At 31.0% G+C, this 21,997-nt stretch overlaps 1 protein-coding gene and 1 long non-coding RNA gene across 3 annotated transcripts in view; one reads left to right on the top strand and one right to left on the bottom strand.

Annotated features, from left to right (window-relative positions):
- LOC135125319 (protogenin-like) overlaps nt 1–19,329 on the top strand; it is a 114,362-nt gene extending 95,033 nt beyond the window's left edge. The window contains exons 13-15 of one of the 2 annotated variants that reach the window (XM_064050804.1): nt 9,451–9,737; nt 9,821–9,922; nt 17,025–19,329. In XM_064050804.1, the coding sequence (XP_063906874.1) occupies nt 9,451–9,737; nt 9,821–9,922; nt 17,025–17,297 (662 nt within the window). In that variant the 3' untranslated portion in view covers nt 17,298–19,329. The remainder of the gene's footprint in view (nt 1–9,450; nt 9,738–9,820; nt 9,923–17,024) is intronic. The other variant, XM_064050805.1, reaches the window with a different exon arrangement.
- Nucleotides 15,332–16,809, bottom strand: LOC135125320 (uncharacterized). Its single transcript, XR_010279867.1, has 3 exons — nt 16,489–16,809; nt 16,186–16,438; nt 15,332–16,129 (listed from the first exon to the last, which is right to left on the bottom strand). It is a non-coding gene; the product is annotated as an uncharacterized LOC135125320 (long non-coding RNA).
- Nucleotides 19,330–21,997: the final 2,668 nt, after the last annotated feature.

Raw genomic sequence — 21,997 nt, 5'->3', positions numbered from 1 at the left:
TTTTAGATTTTTCGGTTATTTAATTTCCGAATTTTTCGTTTTTACGACTTTGATGCTTAGATTTTTCGATTTTTCTTTTTTCAGGTTCTTGATTTTTCGATTTGACGATTTTTCAGGTTCTTGATTTTTTTGATTTGTCGATTTTTTATTTCTCATTTTTTTTATTTTTCAATGTTTCTCCCGATTTTTCGCTTTCTCAATTTCTAATTTATCATTTTTTTGATTATTAAATTTCTCGATTTTTCAATTTATACATTTTCCGATTTCCCTTTTTTTACTCTCTTTTTTGGGTTTTTAAATTGTTCGATGTTTGCTGTTCTCAATCCGTAGATTTTTCAATTTCTCGGTTTTCGAATTTACATTTTCTTTCTGAATTTTTAAATTTTACTACTTGGATTTATGGAATTTTGGTTTTTCAGTTTCTCGATTGTTCGATTTTTCGGTTTTTAAATTTTATTTTGCGATCTTCCCATTTTTAATATTCTTTCTCGATTTGACAATCTCAGTTTTTAGATTTTTCAAATTTTTCTTTTTTTAAATTTGTAGATTTTTTAGTTTTTCTGTTTGCAAATTTTTGGATTTCTCAACTTTTCGGTTTCCCGATTTAAAATTTGTTATTTTCCGATTTTTAAGTTTTTCGGTTTTTTAATTTCCGAACTTTCCGATTTTTCAACTCTGATTTTCAAAATTTTCGATTTTTCATTTTTTCATTTCGTAAATTGTTCAATTTTTCTATTTTAACTTAATTTTATTGATTTTTCGATTTTCGAATTTTCATTTTCTTTCTAAAATTTTCCACTTTTCCATTTTTGAAATTTTACGTCTTACTACTTCGATTTATAGAATTTTTGATTTTGCGATTTTAATATTTTTTCTCGACTTTTATTTTCTGAATTTTGCGATTAACAATCTCAGTTTTTAGATTTTTCAAATTTTTCTTTTTTTCAAGTTGTAGATTTTTCGATTTTCCTATTCTTTATTTTCTTTCCCCATTTTTCGATCTTTGAACTTTTGAATTTTTAGGTTTTTCGGTTTTTTAATTTCCGAATTTTCCGATTTTTCAACTCTGATTTTCAAAATTTTCGATTTTTCCTTTTTTCATTTCGTAGATTGTTCATTTTTTTTATTTTAACTTAATTTTATTGATTTTTCGATTTTCGAATTTTCATTTTCTTTCTAAAATTTTCCATTTTTGAAATTTTACGTCATACTACTTCGATCTATAGAATTTTTGATTTTGCGATTTTAATATTCTTTCTCGACTTTTATTTTCTGAATTTTTCGATTTAACAATCTCAGTTTTTATATTTTTCAAATTTTTCTTTTTTTCAATTTGTAGATTTTTCAATTTTCCCATTCTTTCTTTTCTTTCCCCATTTTTCGATCTTTGAACTTTTCAATTTTCAGGTTTTTCGGTTTTTGAATTTGTCAATTTTTAATTTCCAAATTTTTCACTTTTACAACTCTAATTTTTTGAATTTTCGATTTTTTCAATTTGTAATTTTTTTTAATTTTTCAGGTTCTTGGTTTTTCGATGTCTGTATTTCCTATTTATCAATTTTTCAATTTTCTATTGTTTCGATTTTTGAGATTTTTCGATTGTTTCATTTTTCAATATGTAAATTTTCGGATTTTTCAACTTCTCGATTTCTAATTTCTCGATTTTTCAATATTTCGGTTGTGAAATTTTTGATTTTTCGATTTTGTAACTTTGCGATTTTTAAATTTTTCTGTTTTTCTTTTTCTGGATTTATCGATTTTTCTTTTAATTTCTGAATTTTTTGATTTTACTACTTCGAATTGTAGAATTTTTTAGTTTCATTTTATCGATTTTTCGATTTTAATTTCTCAATTTTCCTATATTTCTATTTTTCAATTTCCCCCTTTTTCGGCTTTTAAATTTTTGATTTTGGGATTTTCCCATTTTTAATATTTTTTCTCAATTTCTCGGTTTTTAATTTCTGAATTTTTGATTTGACAATTTCAGTTTTTAGATTTTTCAGATTTTTCTTTTTTCAGTTTGTAGATTTTTCAATTTCTCAGCTTGTAGATTTTTTGATTTTTGAATCTTTTAGTTTCCCGATTTTTCGACTTTTCAAAGGTTTCGATTATTTCAATTTCTTAATTTCAAAAGTTTTCGATGGTTCGGTTTTAGATTTTTCGATTTTCCTATTTTTCCTTTTTTTTCATTTCTCGATCTTGGAACTTTTCAAATTTCAGGTTTTTCGGTTTTTTAATTTCTCAATTTTGCGATGGTTCGGTTTTAAATTTTTTGTTTTTCCGATTTTTCATTTTATTTCTCCATTTTTTCGGTTTTTAAGTTTTTCAATTTGTAAATTTTCAGTTTTTCCATTTTCCGATTTTTAATTATCTTTCTCTTAGTAAGACTTTTCTTATTTAATTTCATTTTATAAATTTTTCTGATTTCGAATTTTCATTTTATTTTTCAAATTTTCCATTTTTGAATTTGAAGATTTTTCTATTCTAACTTTTTAGATTTTACAACTTCGATTTAAAGAATTTTTGATTTTTCGATATTTCCATTTTTCGGTTTTTAAATTTTTGCTTTTGAGATTTTCCCATTTTTAATATTCCACTTCTCGATTTTTCCATTTTTGAATTTGCAGATTTTTCGATTTGACAATTTCAGTTTTAGATTTTTCTGGTTTTTCTTTTTTCAATTTGTAGATTTTTCAATTTTTCAGTTTGTAGACTTTTTAGTTTCTCGATTTTTAATTTCTCAATTTCTCAAATTGGCGATGTTTCGGTTTCGGTTTTAAAATTTTTGATTTTCCGATTTTTCATTTTCTTTCTCCATTTTTCGCAATTTCAATGCCTCGTTTTTTAAAGATTCAGTTTTTCTATTGTAATTTAATTTTATTGATTTTTCAGTATTCGAATTTTCATTTTCTTCCTCGATTTGGCCATTTTTGAATTTTTAGGTTTTACAACTTCGGTTTATAAAATTTTTGATTTTTCAGTTTCTTGATTTTTCGATTTTTAATTTCTCAATTTTGCGATGGTTCGGTTTTAAATTTTTTGTTTTTCCGATTTTTCATTTTATTTCTCCATTTTTTCGGTTTTTAAGTTTTTCAATTTGTAAATTTTCAGTTTTTCCATTTTCCGATTTTTAATTATCTTTCTCTTAGTAAGACTTTTCTTATTTAATTTCATTTTATAAATTTTTCTGATTTCGAATTTTCATTTTATTTTTCAAATTTTCCATTTTTGAATTTGAAGATTTTTCAATTCTAACTTTTTAGATTTACAACTTCGATTTATAGAATTTTTAATTTTTCGATATTTCCATTTTTCGCTTTTTAAATTTTTGATTTTGTGATTTTCCCATTTTTAATATTCCACTTCTCGATTTTTCCATTTTTGAATTTGCAGATTTTTCGATTTGACAATTTCAGTTTTAGATTTTTCTGGTTTTTCTTTTTTCAATTTGTAGATTTTTCAATTTTTCAGTTTGTAGAGTTTTTAGTTTGTCGATTTTTAATTTCTCAATTTTTAGATTTTTCAATGCTCGGATTTTTCCATTTCTCAATTTCCCAAGTTGTCGATGTTTCGGTTTCGGTTTTAAAATTTTTCATTTTCCGATTTTTCATTTTCTTTCTCCATTTTTCGAAATTTCAATGCCTCGTTTTTTACAGATTTCAGTTTTTTTATTGTAATTTAATTTTATTGATTTTTCAGTATTCGAATTTTCATTTTCTTTCTCAATTTGTCCATTTTTGAATTTTTAGGTTTTACAACTTCGGTTTATAAAATTTTAGATTTTTCAGTTTCTTGATTTTTCGATTTTTAATTTCCCAATTTTGCGATTTTCCCATTTTTGGATATTCGTTCTCCACTTCTCGGTTTTTCAGGTTTTGAATTTGTATGACAATTTCAATTTTTCGATTTTCAGATTTTCCTTGTTGTCAATTTGTAGATTTTTCAGTTTGTAGATTTTTTTATTTTTCAAACTTTCAGTTTTTTGATTTTTCCATTTCTCGATTTCTCTAGTTTTCGATGTTTCGGTGTTAAAATTTTTGATTTTCCGATTTTTCATTTTCTTTTTCATTTTTTAGGTTTTTGATTCTTCGATGTTCCCTTTTCTTAACTTGTGGATTTTTCGATTTTTCAGTTTCTCGATTTTTCCATTTATTTTACAAGTTTTCTATTTTCCGTTTTTAGATTTTTCAAATTTTTAGATTTTTCAATGTTCGGATTTTTCCATTTCTCAATTTCCCAAGTTGTCGATGTTTCGGTTTCGGTTTTAAAATTTTTGATTTTCCGATTTTTCATTTTCTTTCTACATTTTTCGCAATTTCAATGCCTCGTTTTTTAAAGATTCAGTTTTTCTATTGTAATTTACTTTTATTGATTTTTCAGTATTCGAATTTTCATTTTCTTTCTCGATTTCTCCATTTTTGAATTTTTAGGTTTTACAACTTCGGTTTATAAAATTTTTGATTTTTCAGTTTCTTGATTTTTCGATTTTTAATTTCTCAATTTTGCGATTTTCCCATTTTTGGATATTCTTTCCTCACTTCTCGGTTTTTCAGGTTTTGAATTTGTATGACAATTTCAATTTTCCGATTTTCAGATTTTCCTTGTTTTCAATTTGTAGATTTTTCAATTTTTCAGTTTGTAGATTTTTTTATTTTTCAACTTTTCAGTTTTTTGATTTTTCCATTTCTCGATTTCTCTAGTTTTCGATGTTTCGGTGTTAAAATTTTTGATTTTCCGATTTTTCATTTTCTTTTTCATTTTTTAGGTTTTTGATTCTTCGATGTTCCCTTTTTTTAACTTGTGGATTTTTCGATTTTTCAGTTTCTCGATTTTTCGATTTATTTTACAAGTTTTCTATTTTCCGTTTTTAGATTTTTCAAATTTTTAGATTTTTCAATGTTCGGATTTTTCCACTTCTCAATTTCCCAAGTTGTCGATGTTTCGGTTTCGGTTTTAAAATTTTTGATTTTCCGATTTTTCATTTTCTTTCTCCATTTTTCGCAATTTCAATGCCTCGTTTTTTAAAGATCCAGTTTTTCTATTGTAATTTAATTTTATTGATTTTTCAGTATTCGAATTTTCATTTTCTTTCTCGATTTGTCCATTTTTGATTTTACAACTTCGGTTTATAAAATTTTTGATTTTTCAGTTTCTTGATTTTTCGATTTTTAATTTCTCAATTTTGCGATTTTCCCATTTTTGGATATTCTTTCTCCACTTCTCGGTTTTTCAGGTTTTGAATTTGTATGACAATTTCAATTTTTCGATTTTCAGATTTTCCTTGTTTTCAATTTGTAGATTTTTCAATTTTTCAGTTTGTAGATTTTTTTATTTTTCAACTTTTCAGTTTTTTTATTTTTCCATTTCTCGATTTCTCTAGTTTTCGATGTTTCGGTGTTAAAATTTTTGATTTTCCGATTTTTCATTTTTTAGGTTTTTGATTCTTCGATGTTCCCTTTTTTTAACTTGTGGATTTTTCGATTTTTCAGTTTCTCGATTTTTCGATTTATTGTACAAGTTTTCTATTTTCCGATTTTCACATTTTTCAATTTGTAGATTTTCCGATTTTTCATTTTCTTTCTCCATTTTTCGAAATTTCAATGCCTCGTTTTTTAAAGATTTCAGTTTTTCTATTGTAATTTAATTTTATTGATTTTTCAGTATTCGAATTTTCATTTTCTTTCTCGATTTGTCCATTTTTGAATTTTTAGGTTTTACAACTTCGGTTTATAAAATTTTTGATTTTTCAGTTTCTTGATTTTTCGATTTTTAATTTCTCAACTTTGCGATTTTCCTATTTTTGGATATTCTTTCCACACTTCTCGGTTTTTCAGGTTTTGAATTTGTATGACAATTTCAATTTTTCGATTTTCAGATTTTCCTTGTTTTCAATTTGTAGATTTTTTTATTTTTCAACTTTTCAGTTTTTTTATTGTTCCATTTCTCGATTTCTCTAGTTTTCGATGTTTCGGTGTTAAAATTTTTGATTTTCCGATTTTTCATTTTCTTTTTCATTTTTTAGGTTTTTGATTCTTCGATGTTCCCTTTTTTTAACTTGTGGATTTTTCGATTTTTCAGTTTCTCGATTTTTCGATTTATTTTACAAGTTTTCTATTTTCCGTTTTTAGATTTTTCAAATTTTTAGATTTTTCAATGTTCGGATTTTTCCACTTCTCAATTTCCCAAGTTGTCGATGTTTCGGTTTCGGTTTTAAAATTTTTGATTTTCCGATTTTTCATTTTCTTTCTCCATTTTTCGCAATTTCAATGCCTCGTTTTTTAAAGATCCAGTTTTTCTATTGTAATTTAATTTTATTGATTTTTCAGTATTCGAATTTTCATTTTCTTTCTCGATTTGTCCATTTTTGATTTTACAACTTCGGTTTATAAAATTTTTGATTTTTCAGTTTCTTGATTTTTCGATTTTTAATTTCTCAATTTTGCGATTTTCCCATTTTTGGATATTCTTTCTCCACTTCTCGGTTTTTCAGGTTTTGAATTTGTATGACAATTTCAATTTTTCGATTTTCAGATTTTCCTTGTTTTCAATTTGTAGATTTTTCAATTTTTCAGTTTGTAGATTTTTTTATTTTTCAACTTTTCAGTTTTTTTATTTTTCCATTTCTCGATTTCTCTAGTTTTCGATGTTTCGGTGTTAAAATTTTTGATTTTCCGATTTTTCATTTTTTAGGTTTTTGATTCTTCGATGTTCCCTTTTTTTAACTTGTGGATTTTTCGATTTTTCAGTTTCTCGATTTTTCGATTTATTGTACAAGTTTTCTATTTTCCGATTTTCACATTTTTCAATTTGTAGATTTTCCGATTTTTCATTTTCTTTCTCCATTTTTCGAAATTTCAATGCCTCGTTTTTTAAAGATTTCAGTTTTTCAATTGTAATTTAATTTTATTGATTTTTCAGTATTCGAATTTTCATTTTCTTTCTCGATTTGTCCATTTTTGAATTTTTAGGTTTTACAACTTCGGTTTATAAAATTTTTGATTTTTCATTTTCTTGATTTTTCGATTTTTAATTTCTCAATTTTGCGATTTTCCCATTTTTGGATATTCTTTCCTCACTTCTCGGTTTTTCAGGTTTTGAATTTGTATGACAATTTCAATTTTTCGATTTTTCGATTTTCCTTGTTTTCAATTTGTAGATTTTTCAATTTTTCAGTTTGTAGATTTTTTTATTTTTCAACTTTTCAGTTTTTTTATTTTTCCATTTCTCGATTTCTCAGAGTTTTCGATGTTCCGATGTTAAAATTTTTGATTTTCCGATTTTTCATTTTCTTTTTCATTTTTTAGGTTTTTGATTCTTCGATGTTCCCTTTTTTTAACTTGTGGATTTTTCGATTTTTCAGTTTCTCGATTTTTCGATTTATTGTACAAGTTTTCTATTTTCCGATTTTCACATTTTTCAATTATTAGATTCAAATTTTTCCTTTCTCAGTTTGTAGATCTTTCAATTGTTCTGTTTGTAGATTTTCCGATTTTTCATTTTCTTTCTCCATTTTTCGAAATTTCAATGCCTCGTTTTTTAAAGATTTCAGTTTTTCTATTGGAATTTACTTTTATTGATTTTTCAGTATTCGAATTTTCATTTTCTTTCTCGATTTGTCCATTTTTGAATTTTTAGGTTTTACAACTTCGGTTTATAAAATTTTTGATTTTTCAGTTTCTTGATTTTTCGATTTTTAATTTCTCAATTTTGCGATTTTCCCATTTTTGGATATTCTTTCTCCACTTCTCGGTTTTTCAGGTTTTTAATTTGTATGACAATTTCAATTTTTAGATTTTCAGATTTTCCTTATTTTCAATTTGTAGATTTTTCAATTTTTCAGTTTGTAGATTTTTTATTTTTCAACTTTTCAGTTTTTTGATTTTTCCATTTCTCGATTTCTCTAGTTTTCGATGTTTCGGTGTTAAAATTTTTGATTTTCCGATTTTTCATTTTCTTTTTCATTTTTTAGGTTTTTGATTCTTCGATGTTCGCTTTTTTTAACTTGTGGATTTTTCGATTTTTCAGTTTCTCGATTTATTGTACAAGTTTTCTATTTTCCGATTTTCACATTTTTCAATTTGTAGATTTTTCGATTTTTCATTTTCTTTCTCCATTTTTCGAAATTTCAATGCCTCGTTTTTTAAAGATTTCAGTTTTTCTATGTTAATTTAATTTTATTGATTTTTCGGTATTCGAATTTTCATTTTCTTTCTCGATTTTTCCATTTTTGAATTTTTAGGTTTTACAACTTCGATTTATAAAATTTTTGATTTTTCAGTTTCTTGATTTTTCGATTTTTAATTTCTCAATTTTGCGATTTTCCCATTTTTAGATATTCTTTCCCCACTTCTCGGTTTTTCAGGTTTTGAATTTGTATGACAATTTCAATTTTTCGATTTTCAGTTTTTTCTTGTTTTCAATTTGTAGATTTTTCAATTTTTCAGTTTGTAGATTTTTTTATTTTTCAACTTTTCAGTTTTTTTATTTTTCCATTTCTCGATTTCTCTAGTTTTCGATGTTTCGGTGTTAAAATTTTTGATTTTCCGGTTTTTCATTTTCTTTTTCATTTTTTAGGTTTTTGATTCTTCGATGTTCCCTTTTTTTAACTTGTGGATTTTTCGATTTTTCAGTTTCTCGATTTTTCGATTTATTGTACAAGTTTGCTATTTTCCGATTTTCACATTTTTCAATTTGTAGATGTTTCGATTTTTCGATTCACAATTTCCGTTTTTAGATTTTTCAAATGTTTCCTTTTTCAGTTTGTAGATCTTTCAATTGTTCTGTTTGTAGGTTTTCCAATTTTTCCACTTTTCAGTTTCTCGATTTTTCGGTTTTTCTATGTCTCAATTTTTCGATGTTTCGATTTTAAAATTTTTGATATGCCGATTTTTCATTTTTTTTCTCCGTTTTTTCGATATTTAAATGTTTCGTTGTTTGAAGAAGATTTTTCTATATTTCAATTTTCCAGTGTATCTATTTTTAAATTGTTGGTTTTTCGATTTTTAGATTTTTCCATTATTCAATTTTTCGATTTTTAAGTTTTTGGCTTTTCGATTTTTGGATTTCCTTCATTTTTTCGATTTTTCCATAGTTCAGATAAATAAATTTGTTCTTTTTGTTGAAAAATTAAAATAATCGAAAAACTGAAGAACCTTTAAGAACCCAAATATCGGTTACAATAAAAAATTACATAGTGTGAACCCACGTAAATGCACAAGATGAATTTACCCCAGTTTGAATTTGGCTCTGAAATGCTTTCTTGTGATTGGTCAAGAGAACTGGAAACTTCGAAAAATATTAAAATTGTTATTTAATTTGTATCCTTGATTTGGATGCAGGATAGGTGGGGTGATGTAAAAGTAAAAAATAAATTGTTTTACGAAAGGACGTCAAAATGACGGCTCGATTTACATATACGTGTATATCCCACTTACATTTTCCTTCCCCCAGGTATCATAATGGGCGTGACAATATCCCTCCTGTGCCTGGTATTCTGCATCAGCTGCACCATCCTGGTCCGCAAACGCTGCCTAAAAACCCGGGCCTTCTCCCGGGCCCGCATGGCCGCCTCCAACAACTACTACCCAGCAGTAGCCCAGTACGCCTCCGAAGGTAGCTCCGTTCAGGTACGCCTGGAGCACTCGTGCTCGGCGACCATGCACGAGATCGAGCACCTGGTGGGGGACGAGTGCAGCAACCACATCCCCCCGGACACGCCGGCCCACCTGGACACCAAGGTACGTTCAGACTTCGGCGTTGTTGTGTGGCTTAGTACTTTAGTTCGCTCATCGTTTGCTTTCACATTTTTATTTTACATCAGGGGAGTGATGGATTTCCCAATGGTCACATAAACGGATCGGCCAAGCCTTACATTAATGGTCATATTGCAAACGGCATTGTTCACATCACTGAAAATCCTCGAGTAAGAAAGTTTTTCTTTTTTTGTTGATGAGTAGTGCAGGCGTTGTTTGGATTGGTTGTTGTTTTGTTGTAATTTGGTACGTTGTTGTGGTTTTTTTTGGTTGATGAGGGCGTGGTTTCGATTAGAGTAGGTGTTGAGGTTTTTTTTTAAGTTGGTATTAATGATTGTTGATTTTCACGACTGGAAATTTAGAACGCACGAAACGTTTAGGTCCTTCTAAGGTGCAGATACTCCATACATGATTATTTCATTAATGAATAGAATTTCACTGTTGTGATAACTTCGGTGCCGCTTACCTGAGATGTGTGCTTTGCCGCTCGCTAAACGAACTCGATTTAGTGGTCTGATACTAATAATCGCATCGTAATTGGTTAAAACAATATATTGTCAATTTTTAAAAAAGTAAGGTTAGGTTTGGAGGTCCTGAGAACATCGTTTGGAAAACTAAGATAAAATACTGAGAAAAAGTAATCTTCGGATCTTTGTAAGTAGATTTGCAGACCAAGTCGGAATTCTTTAGGAAAACGTGGGAAAATATGACAAAACTAAAATTTTATCTAGATTTTTAAGCTTCAAGATTCTTCCAAATGCGCCGCCCATTCGTTCCTAGTCTTTAAAAAATACATTAGAATCCTCTAAGATTCTCTCAAACTCTTTCAAAAGCAAAAGACCCCAAAAAATTTGAAACTCTTTCAAAAACAGAAGATTGCGGGCTCCCACAAAATCTTTTCAAAAACAAAACACAAAGGACTATGTTAGAAGATTTTTTGAAGAGCAAAACGAGATTATTTCACATTCTTTAAAAAATACACCAAGGGTCCCCAAAGACTTTTAAACTTTTTCAAAAACAAAGGACAAGAGGCTTCCAAGATCTTTTCAAACTCTTTTCAAAATCAAAACACAAAGGATGCCAAAGATTCTTTCAAAAATAACCCAATAGTCCAAGATTATGTCACATTCTTTAAAAAAAGACACCAAAGCCCCCAGACTTTTTAAAGTTCTTTCAAAAAAAGACAAGGAGCTTCCAAGATCTTTTCAAACTGTTTTCAAAAACAAAACACAAGGAACCCCGAAGAAAGATTTTTTCAAAAACAACACAAAGGATCCCAAAGATTCTTTCAAAAATAACCCAATGGTCTCCAAGATTATTTCACAGTCTTCAAAAAAACACACCAAGACTATTAAAACTCTTCAAAAACTATACAAAAGAGACCCCGAATAGAGATTCTTTAAAAAATAACACAAGGGGACCCCAAGATCATTTCACATTCTTAAAAAAAAAAAAATACTCAGGCCCCTCAAAAACTTCTTAACTCTTCCAAAAACAAAGTAGAAAGAACACCGAAGAAATATTCTTTCAAAAAGAACAAGATTAAGATTATGTGACATTCTTAAAAAAATGCACCAAGACCCCCAGACTTCTTAAAGCTCTTTCAAAAAAAGACAAGGGGTTTCCACGATCTTTTCAAATTCTTTTCAAAAAAAAAATACAAGGAACCCCGGAGAAAGACTCTTTCAAAAACAACACAAGGGGACCCCAAGGTTATTTCACATTCTTTATAAAAGTCCAAGGGGCCTAAAGACTTTTAAAGCTCATTCAAAAACAGAAAGACAAAGGGCTTCCAATGTCTTTTCAAAAATAAAACATAAGGGACTAGGAAAAAGATTCTTTCAAAAACAACATAAAAAGACCCTTCAGATCGTTTCACATTATTTAAAAAGATACCAAGGGCCCCCAAACTCTTTCAAAAACAAAAGACAAGGGGCTTCCAAGATCTTTTCAAACTCTTTCCAAAAGCAAAACACAAAGGATCCCAAAGATTCTTTCAAAAATAACCCAATAGTCCAAGATTATGTCTCATTCTTTAAAAAAGACACCAAAGCCTCCAGACTTTTTAAAGCTCTTTCAAAAAAAGACAAGGAGCTTCCAATCTTTTCAGACTGTTTTCAAAAACAAAACACAAAGAACCTCGAAGAAAGATTCTTTCAAAAACAACACAAGGGGACCCAAAGGGTATTTCACATTCTTTTAAAAAAGTCCAAGGGCCCTAAAGACTTTTAAAGCTCATTCAAAAACAGAAAGACAAAGGGCTTCCAATGTCTTTTCAAAAATAAAACATAAGGGACTAGTAAAAAGGTTCTTTCAAAAACAACACAAAAATACCCTTCAGATCATTTCATATTATTTAAAAAGTTACCAAGGGCCCCCAAACTTTTTCAAAAACAAAAGACAAGGGGCTTCCAAGATCTTTTCAAACTCTTTCCAAAAGTAAAACACAAAGGATCCCAAAGATTTTTTCAAAAATAACCCAATAGTCTCCAAGATTATGTCTCATTCTTTAAAAAAAGACACCAAGGCCCCCAGACTTTTTAAAGCTCTTTCAAAAAAGACAAGGAGCTTTCAAGATCTTTTCAAACTCTTTTCAAAAACAAAACACAAGGAACCCCGTAGAAAGATTCTTTCAAAAACAACACAAGGGGACCCCAAGGTTATTTCACATTCTTTTAAAAAAGTCCAAGGGCCCTAAAGACTTTTAAAGCTTATTCAAAAACAGAAAGACAAAGGGCTTCCAATATCTTTTCAAAAATAAAACATAAGGGACTAGGAAAAAGATTCTTTCAAAAACAACACAAAAAGACCCTTCAGATCATTTCACATTATTTAAAAAGATACCAAGGGCCCCCAAACTCTTTCAAAAACAAAAGACAAGGGGCTTCCAAGATCTTTTCAAACTCTTTCCCAAATCAAAACACAAAGGATCCCAAAGATTCTTTCAAAAATAACCCAATAGTCCAAGATTATGTCACATTCTTTAAAAAAAGACACCAAAGCCCCCAGACTTTTTAAAGCTCTTTCAAAAAAAGACAAGGAGCTTCCAAGATCTTTTCAAACTGTTTTCAAAAACAAAATGCAAGGAACCCCGAAGAAAGATTATTTCAAAAACAACACAAAGGGACCCCAAGGTTATTTCACATTCTTTTAAAAAAGTCCACGGGCCCTAAAGACTTTTAAAGGTCATTCAAAAACGGAAAGACAAGGGGTTTGCAATATCTTTTTAAACTCTTTTCAAAACCAAAACACAAGGGACTAGGAAAAAGATTGTTTCAAAAACTAAACAAAAAGTCCCTTAAGATTATTTCACGTTATTTAAAAAGATACCAAAGGCCCGCAATTCTAAAACTCTTCTAATAACAGAAGGCTTCCAAGATCTTTTCAAACTCTTTTCAAAAGCAAAACACAAAGGATCCCAAAGATTCTTTAAAAAGAGACCCCAAGGCCCCCAGACTTTTTAAAGCTCATTCAAAAAAAGACATGGGGCTTCCAAGATCTTTTCAAACTCTTTTCAAAAATAAAACACAAGCAACCCCGAAGAAAGATTCTTTCAAAAACAACAAAAGGGGACCCCAAGGTTATTTCACATTCTTAAAAAAAAGTCCAAGGGCCCTAAAGACTTTTAAAGCTCTTTCAAAAACAAAAAACAAGGGGCTCGCAATATCTTTTCAAACTCTTTTCAAAAACAACACAAAAGACCCTTAAGATTATTTGACATTATTTAAAAAGATACCAAGGGCCCGCAAACACGTTTCTAAAACTTTTTCAAAAACGAAAGACTCCCAAAATCTTTTCAAACTCTTCAAAAACAAAACACAAGTGACTACGAAAAAGATTTTTTCAGAAACAACACAAAGGGGCCGCAAGATTATTTCACATTCTTTAAAAAGATACCAAGGGCCCCAAAACACTTTTCTAAAACTCTTTCAAAACAAAAGACAAGGCGCTCCCAAAATCTTTTCAAACTCTTTCAAAAACAAAACACAAGGGACCCCGAAGAAAGATCTTTCAAAAACAAGCAAGATTATTTCACATTCTTTAAAAAAAAAGACACCAAGGACTCCCAAAAACTTTAAAATTCTTTCAAAAACAAAAGACAAGGGGTCCCAAGATCTTTTCAAACTCTTTTCAAAAACTAACCACAAAGGATCTCGAAGACAGATTCTTTCAAAAATAAAACAGTAGTCTCCAAGATTATTAAAAGGAAAAGATACCAGGGCCCCCCAGACTTCTAAAAACTCTTTCAAAAACAAAAGAAAAGGGACCCTGAAGATCTTTTTAAACTCTTCAAAAACAAAACAGAAGAAACCCCGAATGCAGATTCTTTAGAAAACAACACAAGGGGGTCCAAGATTATTTTACATTCTTTAAAAAAAAGACATCCCGGAACCCAAAAACTTTTTAAAGCTTTCAAAAACGAAAGAAAAAGGGACTTCTAAGATATTTTCAAACTCCTGTCAAAAACAAGACAAAGGGGTCACAAGGTTATTTCACATTCTTTAAACACAAGAAAACCCGAAGAAAGACACATTAAAAAAAAACTAAAAGACTAGGGACTATGGGAAGACTTTTTTTTTCAAAAACAACCTACTAGGGGTCTTCAAAGATTTTTCATTGTTAAAAAAGAACACAATAAGGGTCCTTCACGTTCTTTCAAACTTCAAAGACCCTAAGATTCTTTTATATTTTTTAAAGAAGACACAAGGGTCCTCAAGATTCTTCACATTCTTTAAAAAAAAAGACCAGGGGTCCTCCGAATTGTTTCAATTTTTTTATGGAGGAAGTAAACAGGTAAATTTTGATTGGTGCAGCGGTTTGTCATGGTCACCATAACCTTAAAACTTCTGCAAGATTTCAGAGTAGCAAATATAAACGCCTAAAATAATAATAAAAAAAGCACACCTGGAGAAAAATTACAGAAGAAATTACTTCGAGTTATTTTAAAGAAATAATGAAACAAATTCGATTGTTAGCTGTGCTGCCAACCTAAATTTGACGTTTTTGACCTTGACGCATAGAATACCCTCTCTATAGAACACGATCTCTAATGCTTTTATGTTGGTCACAATGCCAGCATCTACTGGCTGGGTCGGGAACTAAAACTGGCGCTAAATTTGAAAGCGAATTTTTAAAGTGAATTTTTTATAATTGAAGGGAAAAATATGGTTTGTGTATTTTATATGTTAGTTTCAAAACGTGTAAATACGTTTTGAAGCTGACATATAAAAAACACAAACAGTATAAAAAAAAGTAGATAAAATATTTGACACAGTATATTTAAAACTTAACATTCAGTTGTAAATGTAAATACAATAATAACAATAAATAAATAAATACATTGATAATATCCTAAAAATATAATTTAAGAGAAAATTAGAAAAGTAAGGAAAAGTCAAACAAAATAGTGCAAAATAAAATAACATTTTAAATATTAAATGTTCAAAATTGATAACCAAATATGTTTCCCAGTACTTTGTTATGGTATGAACAAAACAAAGCTGATGAATAACCTGCAAAATCCAAAATTATACAAACGTTCTACTTTCTTTCTGTAAAATGTAAATATAACTGTTGCATTTCTGTTTCTAATGGAATTGATTTGTTAGGCTCTTCCTTACCAAATACTACATTACTGACTTTTTTCATAGATCTAAAGATAGACTCTCTTAAAAATAAATGAAAAAGTTGAGTTTTTAGTTCTTCGATATGCAAAACACTCCCGAAAATCAAAATCAATCGGTTGCCCCTTTCATAATCGTTTTATAAAAAAATGGGCAGTGTTTACGCCAGGCATAGAATTTTTACAAAAAGCAAAAACAACAGGTTGCTTCTACTTCCGAAAATTCCTCTGAGTACGCAAATATGGTCTGCAATTTTTTCCATCCTTGTTGAACCGTCATCTTCAAAAACCACAACTGTCCTCACAAGGCAAGTGGTCCAGATGAGGCTGAATGAACATCTCATCAAAGATGAGAGTACATACTTAGGGTTAATTTTGCGACTTACTTGCTTTCTGAGAACTTCGAATATAGGTTTGATGATACCCGGTTCTATTGGAACTTTATTTAGGGTTTTGCCCTCAAAGTGTTAATAGATAGCAACATAAACATTCTTGGCAGAAGTTTATACGATTTTGAACCATACTTCCAAATGGCAATGGCATCTGCTTTCGCGTCAAATGTAAAACTCCTGCTTTTCGATTTACGTTTCTAATCTAGTTTTAAAAAAATTCTCGCTGAAAAGAAGCCAATCCTTTCACGATACCAACCAAACGTTGATCTCCTAGAAACTTCTTAGCGGAGCGAAAGGCGTTCTTGTGATTGCCACATCAATGTGGTTTGCTTCGACTGATGCTGTAGCAAGTTCACTATCAGCTGTGAATAAAAATATCTTAATATTTGTTTTGTATTGACTTTCAATTTGTTTTTACCGTGGAAAGGCAAAATAGCTGGTACTGCAAATCTATGCGGCTTTTGCGTTCCTGGTATGTAGTCTTTGTCTGGTCCAAAATGATGGAAGCCAGTGTACCCTCTGCTATAAATTTGGTTGTTGTTTAAAACCACCAGTTTTTGGTTATTCGCGGCTCTATTATTTGCGCCATAAACCGATTTGGATGTGGAACCCAAAGATTGGCTTAACTCTCGTCGTATATCCGTAACATGTTGTTGTCTTGCATTTTTGTTCTACATAAATTGGGTATAATAATCTAGTCAAGGCAAAGTTATATACTTACATTTGGCAATTACACTCTACAATGTACAATGTAAACACATAAATTAAGAAAACTTTGAGAAGCACTATCCCACTATGAAATCACGCATAAATCACGCGAATACAACACAGGAAATGTGTCAAATGATAAACACTGTCGTTGCTAGGAGATCTAAACGAATCCTCAAAAATTTTGAAAATCACAGCTTTTACAGATTTCTTTTCATTACGACTCCTGGCGGGCGGGTCGGAAAACTTCGCAAAGAAAGGATAAGGTGAAGGCTATCTCATTTCAAGACCCCTGCCTTGACGGGTATAATTTTTGCGAGAGGCGGCACACGTAGTTCACTTAACATGCGAAATAAGCGGCACATTAAACTTTGACGTGTTTTATTAATGTACTAAAAAAAGTACATCGGAGACAGTTACAAATGTTACAAATAAGTTAGTTTGATCAATACACTTCACTTGATAAAGCCATACACGACTGGCTCAATCTGGTTAGTTTTTTGTGTGTCCCCCATTTAAACTGTCCTCTACTTCGCTCTTTGCTTCTAGTACTACGCCCTCGAGTGCAACGGCTACGCCGAGAAGAAACCCAAGCCGCAAGACCTCTGCTGCTCCCCCTACGAAGAGGACTCCAACTCTAACCTCAAAACGTCAAAATTCCACGACCTGCACCGCATCTTCGAAAACTCCAAAGTAGTCAAAGTACCCGACATGACAAACCGAGCAAATCGTCAGTGCAATTTCCCGCAAAAAAATTCAAAAATCAAATCAAACGAAGATTGTAAAAACTCTAGCTTTAAAGATGTTAGACCTAATGGATAAAACGGCCGCCGTTAGTCAATATAACAAAAAAAGTAGGAAATATTTATGACCAATCCCTAAACTAAACACTAACAGTTGAATTTAACGCTACCTACCTACAATAATAGGATAATTCTGACTGACTTCGTTCACTTTAGTTAATTGGGCGGGCGGCGCGCCGTTTCACGCAGCGCGCGCTTGCGTAGCGCGACATAACCTCACAAAGCGTGCGCGCGCCGCCCGTCTAACTCCCACCCAGGTTTTATTAAGGACAGTTCCTCCACAATAAGTACAGCTCGAGTATTTTTCAACCACAGTTTTAATTGCAATAGGTTGTCCGTTTTGCAACGATTTCTGTTACGAAACACTCAATTGCTCAATATTAATCTGTAACTTGTTTGATCCTACACCAACATAGTTCGCTTTAATTTGGTGTTCTTTTCCACTTGTGTTGTGAGTTCGTTTTCGTAGCCCGGACTCGGTCTCCAGTGGCGGCGTAGCGTGGCCCTTGCGCGGTCGTTTGCCGCAAGGGCGCCGCCACCGGGGGCGAGTCGGGGGCGGAAGCCCCCAGTGGCGTCCGTCTTGTTTAAATTTGCGTGTTGGTGTGGTATGGAATCTATGATTTTAATTAGCATAATACAACTGGTACCTGACAACAATTACATATAAAATAGCTTAGTAAGTAAAATGTTATTGTACAGTATATTCAGAGTGGGTGTGTGTGTGGAAGGTGTCGTGATTGTTACAGTGTTCTATGTTACATGGCTACAATGTTAACTGTTCTTCATTAACGTTACCAACAAAGCATATTTATTATTTATATATCCAAAGATGAATATTCCATTGTTTAAAAAAATGTACAAAAATTGTTTATAAAATATTATCCTCTTATTCAGTCACAACTCTATGTGGTGTGTGCCTTTATATTGTACAAAAACAACGATCTTTTTTTTTGCTGTACATATAGGTTTTAGGGTTTGTTTTAGTTACCTGTTTCGTTACTTGATTGGCAACAGTTTCTCGATCCACGATGCTCAAATACTCCGGCGCGAATTTCTAAAAACGCGGTTAAAGGCGAAGTTGGCGTTATTTCTTTCGCTATTAACAGGCACAGCGCACCCTTATAGACGTGCTCGGAAGCTACAATAAATCAGCAACACTACACCAACATTCCTTCAGACAATACCAAGTATTAAACCGCTAACACCCGTTTAGGTTACAGTGTACATTCCAGAAGCGAAAATTAAAAGCAATAGACTTAAAGTTAATAATACTAATGTAAAATTATGATAGAGGAAATATTTAATTTTCAATTTGAGCAAAAAGAATGGTGTTAATGCCAAGTTGTTCAAATAGTTATTAAAAAAACGTTTAAATCTACCTCACTTATAATGTTACAGTAATTTAAGTATTTTCCTAATATTATAATACTGTTAATTTATGTTATGTCTCAGGGCATTTTAGTTGATTAGTTTAGTTTAAAACTATGCTTTATCATTGACTATAAAAGTGTATGTTGTATGTCCATCCGATATTAATTTAATGTTTTTTATTGTTTTACCGAAAAGTCTGATGCGAGAGGCTGCTAGTTTAAATTTTGTAGCCAACAGACTTCAAGATGGTCTGCTGTGGAATTGTCTGACGATTCCATTTCTCCACTTATGTTAAAATAGTATACAAGCTCGGACTTTCGGCGTGGGGCGGCGACGCAAGGTACTTAAACGTTTCTTTTTTTACGTAAACACGCCAAATACCTCACTTTTATATTTTTTAAACTAACATGACAAATAATCAAGCTAGCAATAAAGTGACACAAAACTTAGGTGATTGCAAATCGTTCAAACAACGAATCCATTGTTCGAAGGAAGTTTCTTAAGTTTCAAGTCCCACGGCCGAAATTCTGGTCAAATAGGTACTGTTATTGCAACTCATAATGTAAATTATATTTAAATAAAAAAATGGTGTAAATGTGTTAATAATATATTTTTGTACGCTTGAATGAATGCGATATTATAATGTATTTTAAAATAAAGAATATTTAAAATGTATAATATCCCACGGATTTTAATACTCTGTGCATCAGTGGCCGCCGATTGTGCCGCCTTGTCCAAACAGGGTTATAGTCAGCGCCACAGTCAAAGGCAAGCGGCAAATGTCAAAATTTTAACTATAAATTTACAGAAACTGCGGCGTCTTGTTTGAAGAGATAGCATAGAAAAAGGCACAAATTCATTATTAGTAGCATATAGTTGAAGAAAAGTGTAGCCACCTTTGAAATTTAATGTTAAAAGATTATGTTGGCAACGTCGACGCGTTCCTTGTTCAGTTTCACATTTACGGCAATTTCTCTGTGCATCAAAGTGGGCGCCGACTGTGCCGCCTTGTTCAGACAGGATTATAGTCGGCATCGCATGACGTTCTGTAGTCATCGCCACAGTCAAAGGTAAGCGGCAAATCTCAATTTTTTTTTTTTTAATTAGATGAAGATTAACATTTTTAGAAACAAATTTCAAAACCCCAAATTTAAAGAAACCACTGCGTTTTAACGATTTTTCTCGCTTCTTTGAATACTTTTTCGGAGTGACCTGACGAATTTTTAATTTTTAATGTTAAAAGATTATAGTCGGATTACAATGTAGCCCCACCCACCCGCCCTATCTCAATTGTGATGAATTTTTCATTCGTTGTCAGATCGAGGGGCGGGGCTTAATTACAAGATCCATATTTGTCTAGAAGAATTTACCATTTTAAACATGTTCTGCGTTTCTTGTTCTAAAAAGACGACTACGTATATTAAGAAAAAAGACAAAATATAAGCCCCGCCCACCCGCCCCATCGCAATTGTGATGATTTTTGTCATTCGTCGTTGGCCTGAGGGCGGAGCTTAACTGCAAAATCCTTGCTCTTTCTGTACAAGAAATTACCATGTATATTAAAAAAAAATTAAAGCCAAAGATTAAGTCCCACCCATACCTGCCCTAATCTGAATAGTAATGAAATTTTGAAACCATATTTCCTTACAGAAATTTACGATTTTAAACTGTTTTAAGTTTCTAAGAATAAAAAATTGAAATAGTGTAGGTGGGCGGAGTTTATATTTTGCCTTTTTTTCTTAATGCAAGAAAATATGGATTTTGTAATTATGGGGCGGAGCCTAATTGCAAAATCGATATTTCCTTACACAAATTTTCCATTTTAAACACGTTTTTCTTTCAAGAAAAAAGTCCTACACATTAAAACAAAAAGACAAAATGTAAGCCCGCCCACCCGCCCTGTCTCTATTGTGATGATTTTTTTTATTATTAGACACTTAAAACACGTTTAAAATGGTAAATTTTTGTAAAGAAATATGGATTTTGGAATTAAGCTCCTCCCCTAGGTCTGCCAACGAATGACAACTTCATTTCTACTTAGATCAGGGCAGGTATGGGTGGGGCTTAATCTTTAGCTTTACTTTTTTCTTAATATACACTTACTTACTATTCTTTGAACAACCTTATATTCAAAAACATATTTTTAATTTCTCGTAGAGAAATAAGGATTTTGCAGTTAAGCTCCACCCCCCTGGCTCACGACGAATAAAAAAAATCATCACAATAGAGATAGGGCGGGTGGGTGGGGCTTATGTTTTTCCTTCTTTTCTCTTAATATACACAGCCATTTTTTCACAACAAGAAACTTAAAACATGGTTAAAATGGTACATATTTGCAAAAAAATATGGATTTTGCAATTATGGGGCGGAGCCTAATTGTAAAATTGATATTTCCTTACACAAATTTTCCATTTTAAATATGTTTTAAGTTTCATGTTGTAAAAAGAAGTCTACACACATATTAAAACAAAAAGACAAAATGTAAGCACGCCCACCCGCCCTGTCTCAATTGTAATGATTTTTTTATTCGCCGTGAACCAAAGGGGAGGAGCTTAACTGTAAAATACTTATTTCCTTACAAGAAATTAAAAACATATTTTTGACTATAGTGTTGCTCACAGAATAGTATGTACATTTAGAAAAAAGGGAAAATATTAACACCGCCCACCCAGCCCATCTCTATTGTGATGATTTTTTTATTATTATAAACTAAAAAACACGTTTACAATGGTAAATTTTTGTAAAGAAATATGGATTTTGGAATTAAGCTCCTCCCCTAGGTCTGCCAACGAATGACAACTTCATTTCTACTTAGATCAGGGCAGGTATGGGTGGGGCTTAATGTTTGGTTTTAATTTTTTCTTAATATACATAGTATTTTTTTAATAACACAGTACTCAAAAACATATTTTTAGTTTCTCGTAGAGAATTAAGGATTTTGCAGTTAAGCTCCACCCCCCTGGCTCACGACGAATAAAAAAAATCATCACAATAGAGACAGGGCGGGTGGGCGGGGCTTATATTTTGCCTTTTTTCTTAATATACGTAGTCGTCTTTCCAGAACAAGAAACTTAAAACATGATTAAAATAGTAAATTCTTCTAGACAAATATGGATCTTGCAATTAAGCCCCGCCCCTCGATCTGACAACGAATGAAAAATTCGTCACATTAAGTATTGAGATCGGGACGGGTCCGGGTGGAGCCTAATCTTTGGCTTTATTTTTCTTAATGTACATAGTATTCTTTGAACAACACGATACTCAAAAACATATCTTTAATTTCTCGTAGAGAAATAAGGATTTTGCAGTTAAGCTCCACCCCTCTGGCTCACGACGAATAAAAAAAAT

The sequence above is a fragment of the Zophobas morio genome, unplaced genomic scaffold (genome assembly GCF_036711695.1).
Source record: "Zophobas morio isolate AGI-343-1 ecotype UQ-CSIRO unplaced genomic scaffold, CSIRO_AGI_Zmor_V1 ptg000008l, whole genome shotgun sequence".
Lineage (NCBI taxonomy): Eukaryota > Metazoa > Arthropoda > Insecta > Coleoptera > Tenebrionidae > Zophobas > Zophobas morio.
Note: the sequence above shows the minus strand (reverse complement) of the source record. Positions and strands in the feature narration are given on the sequence as shown.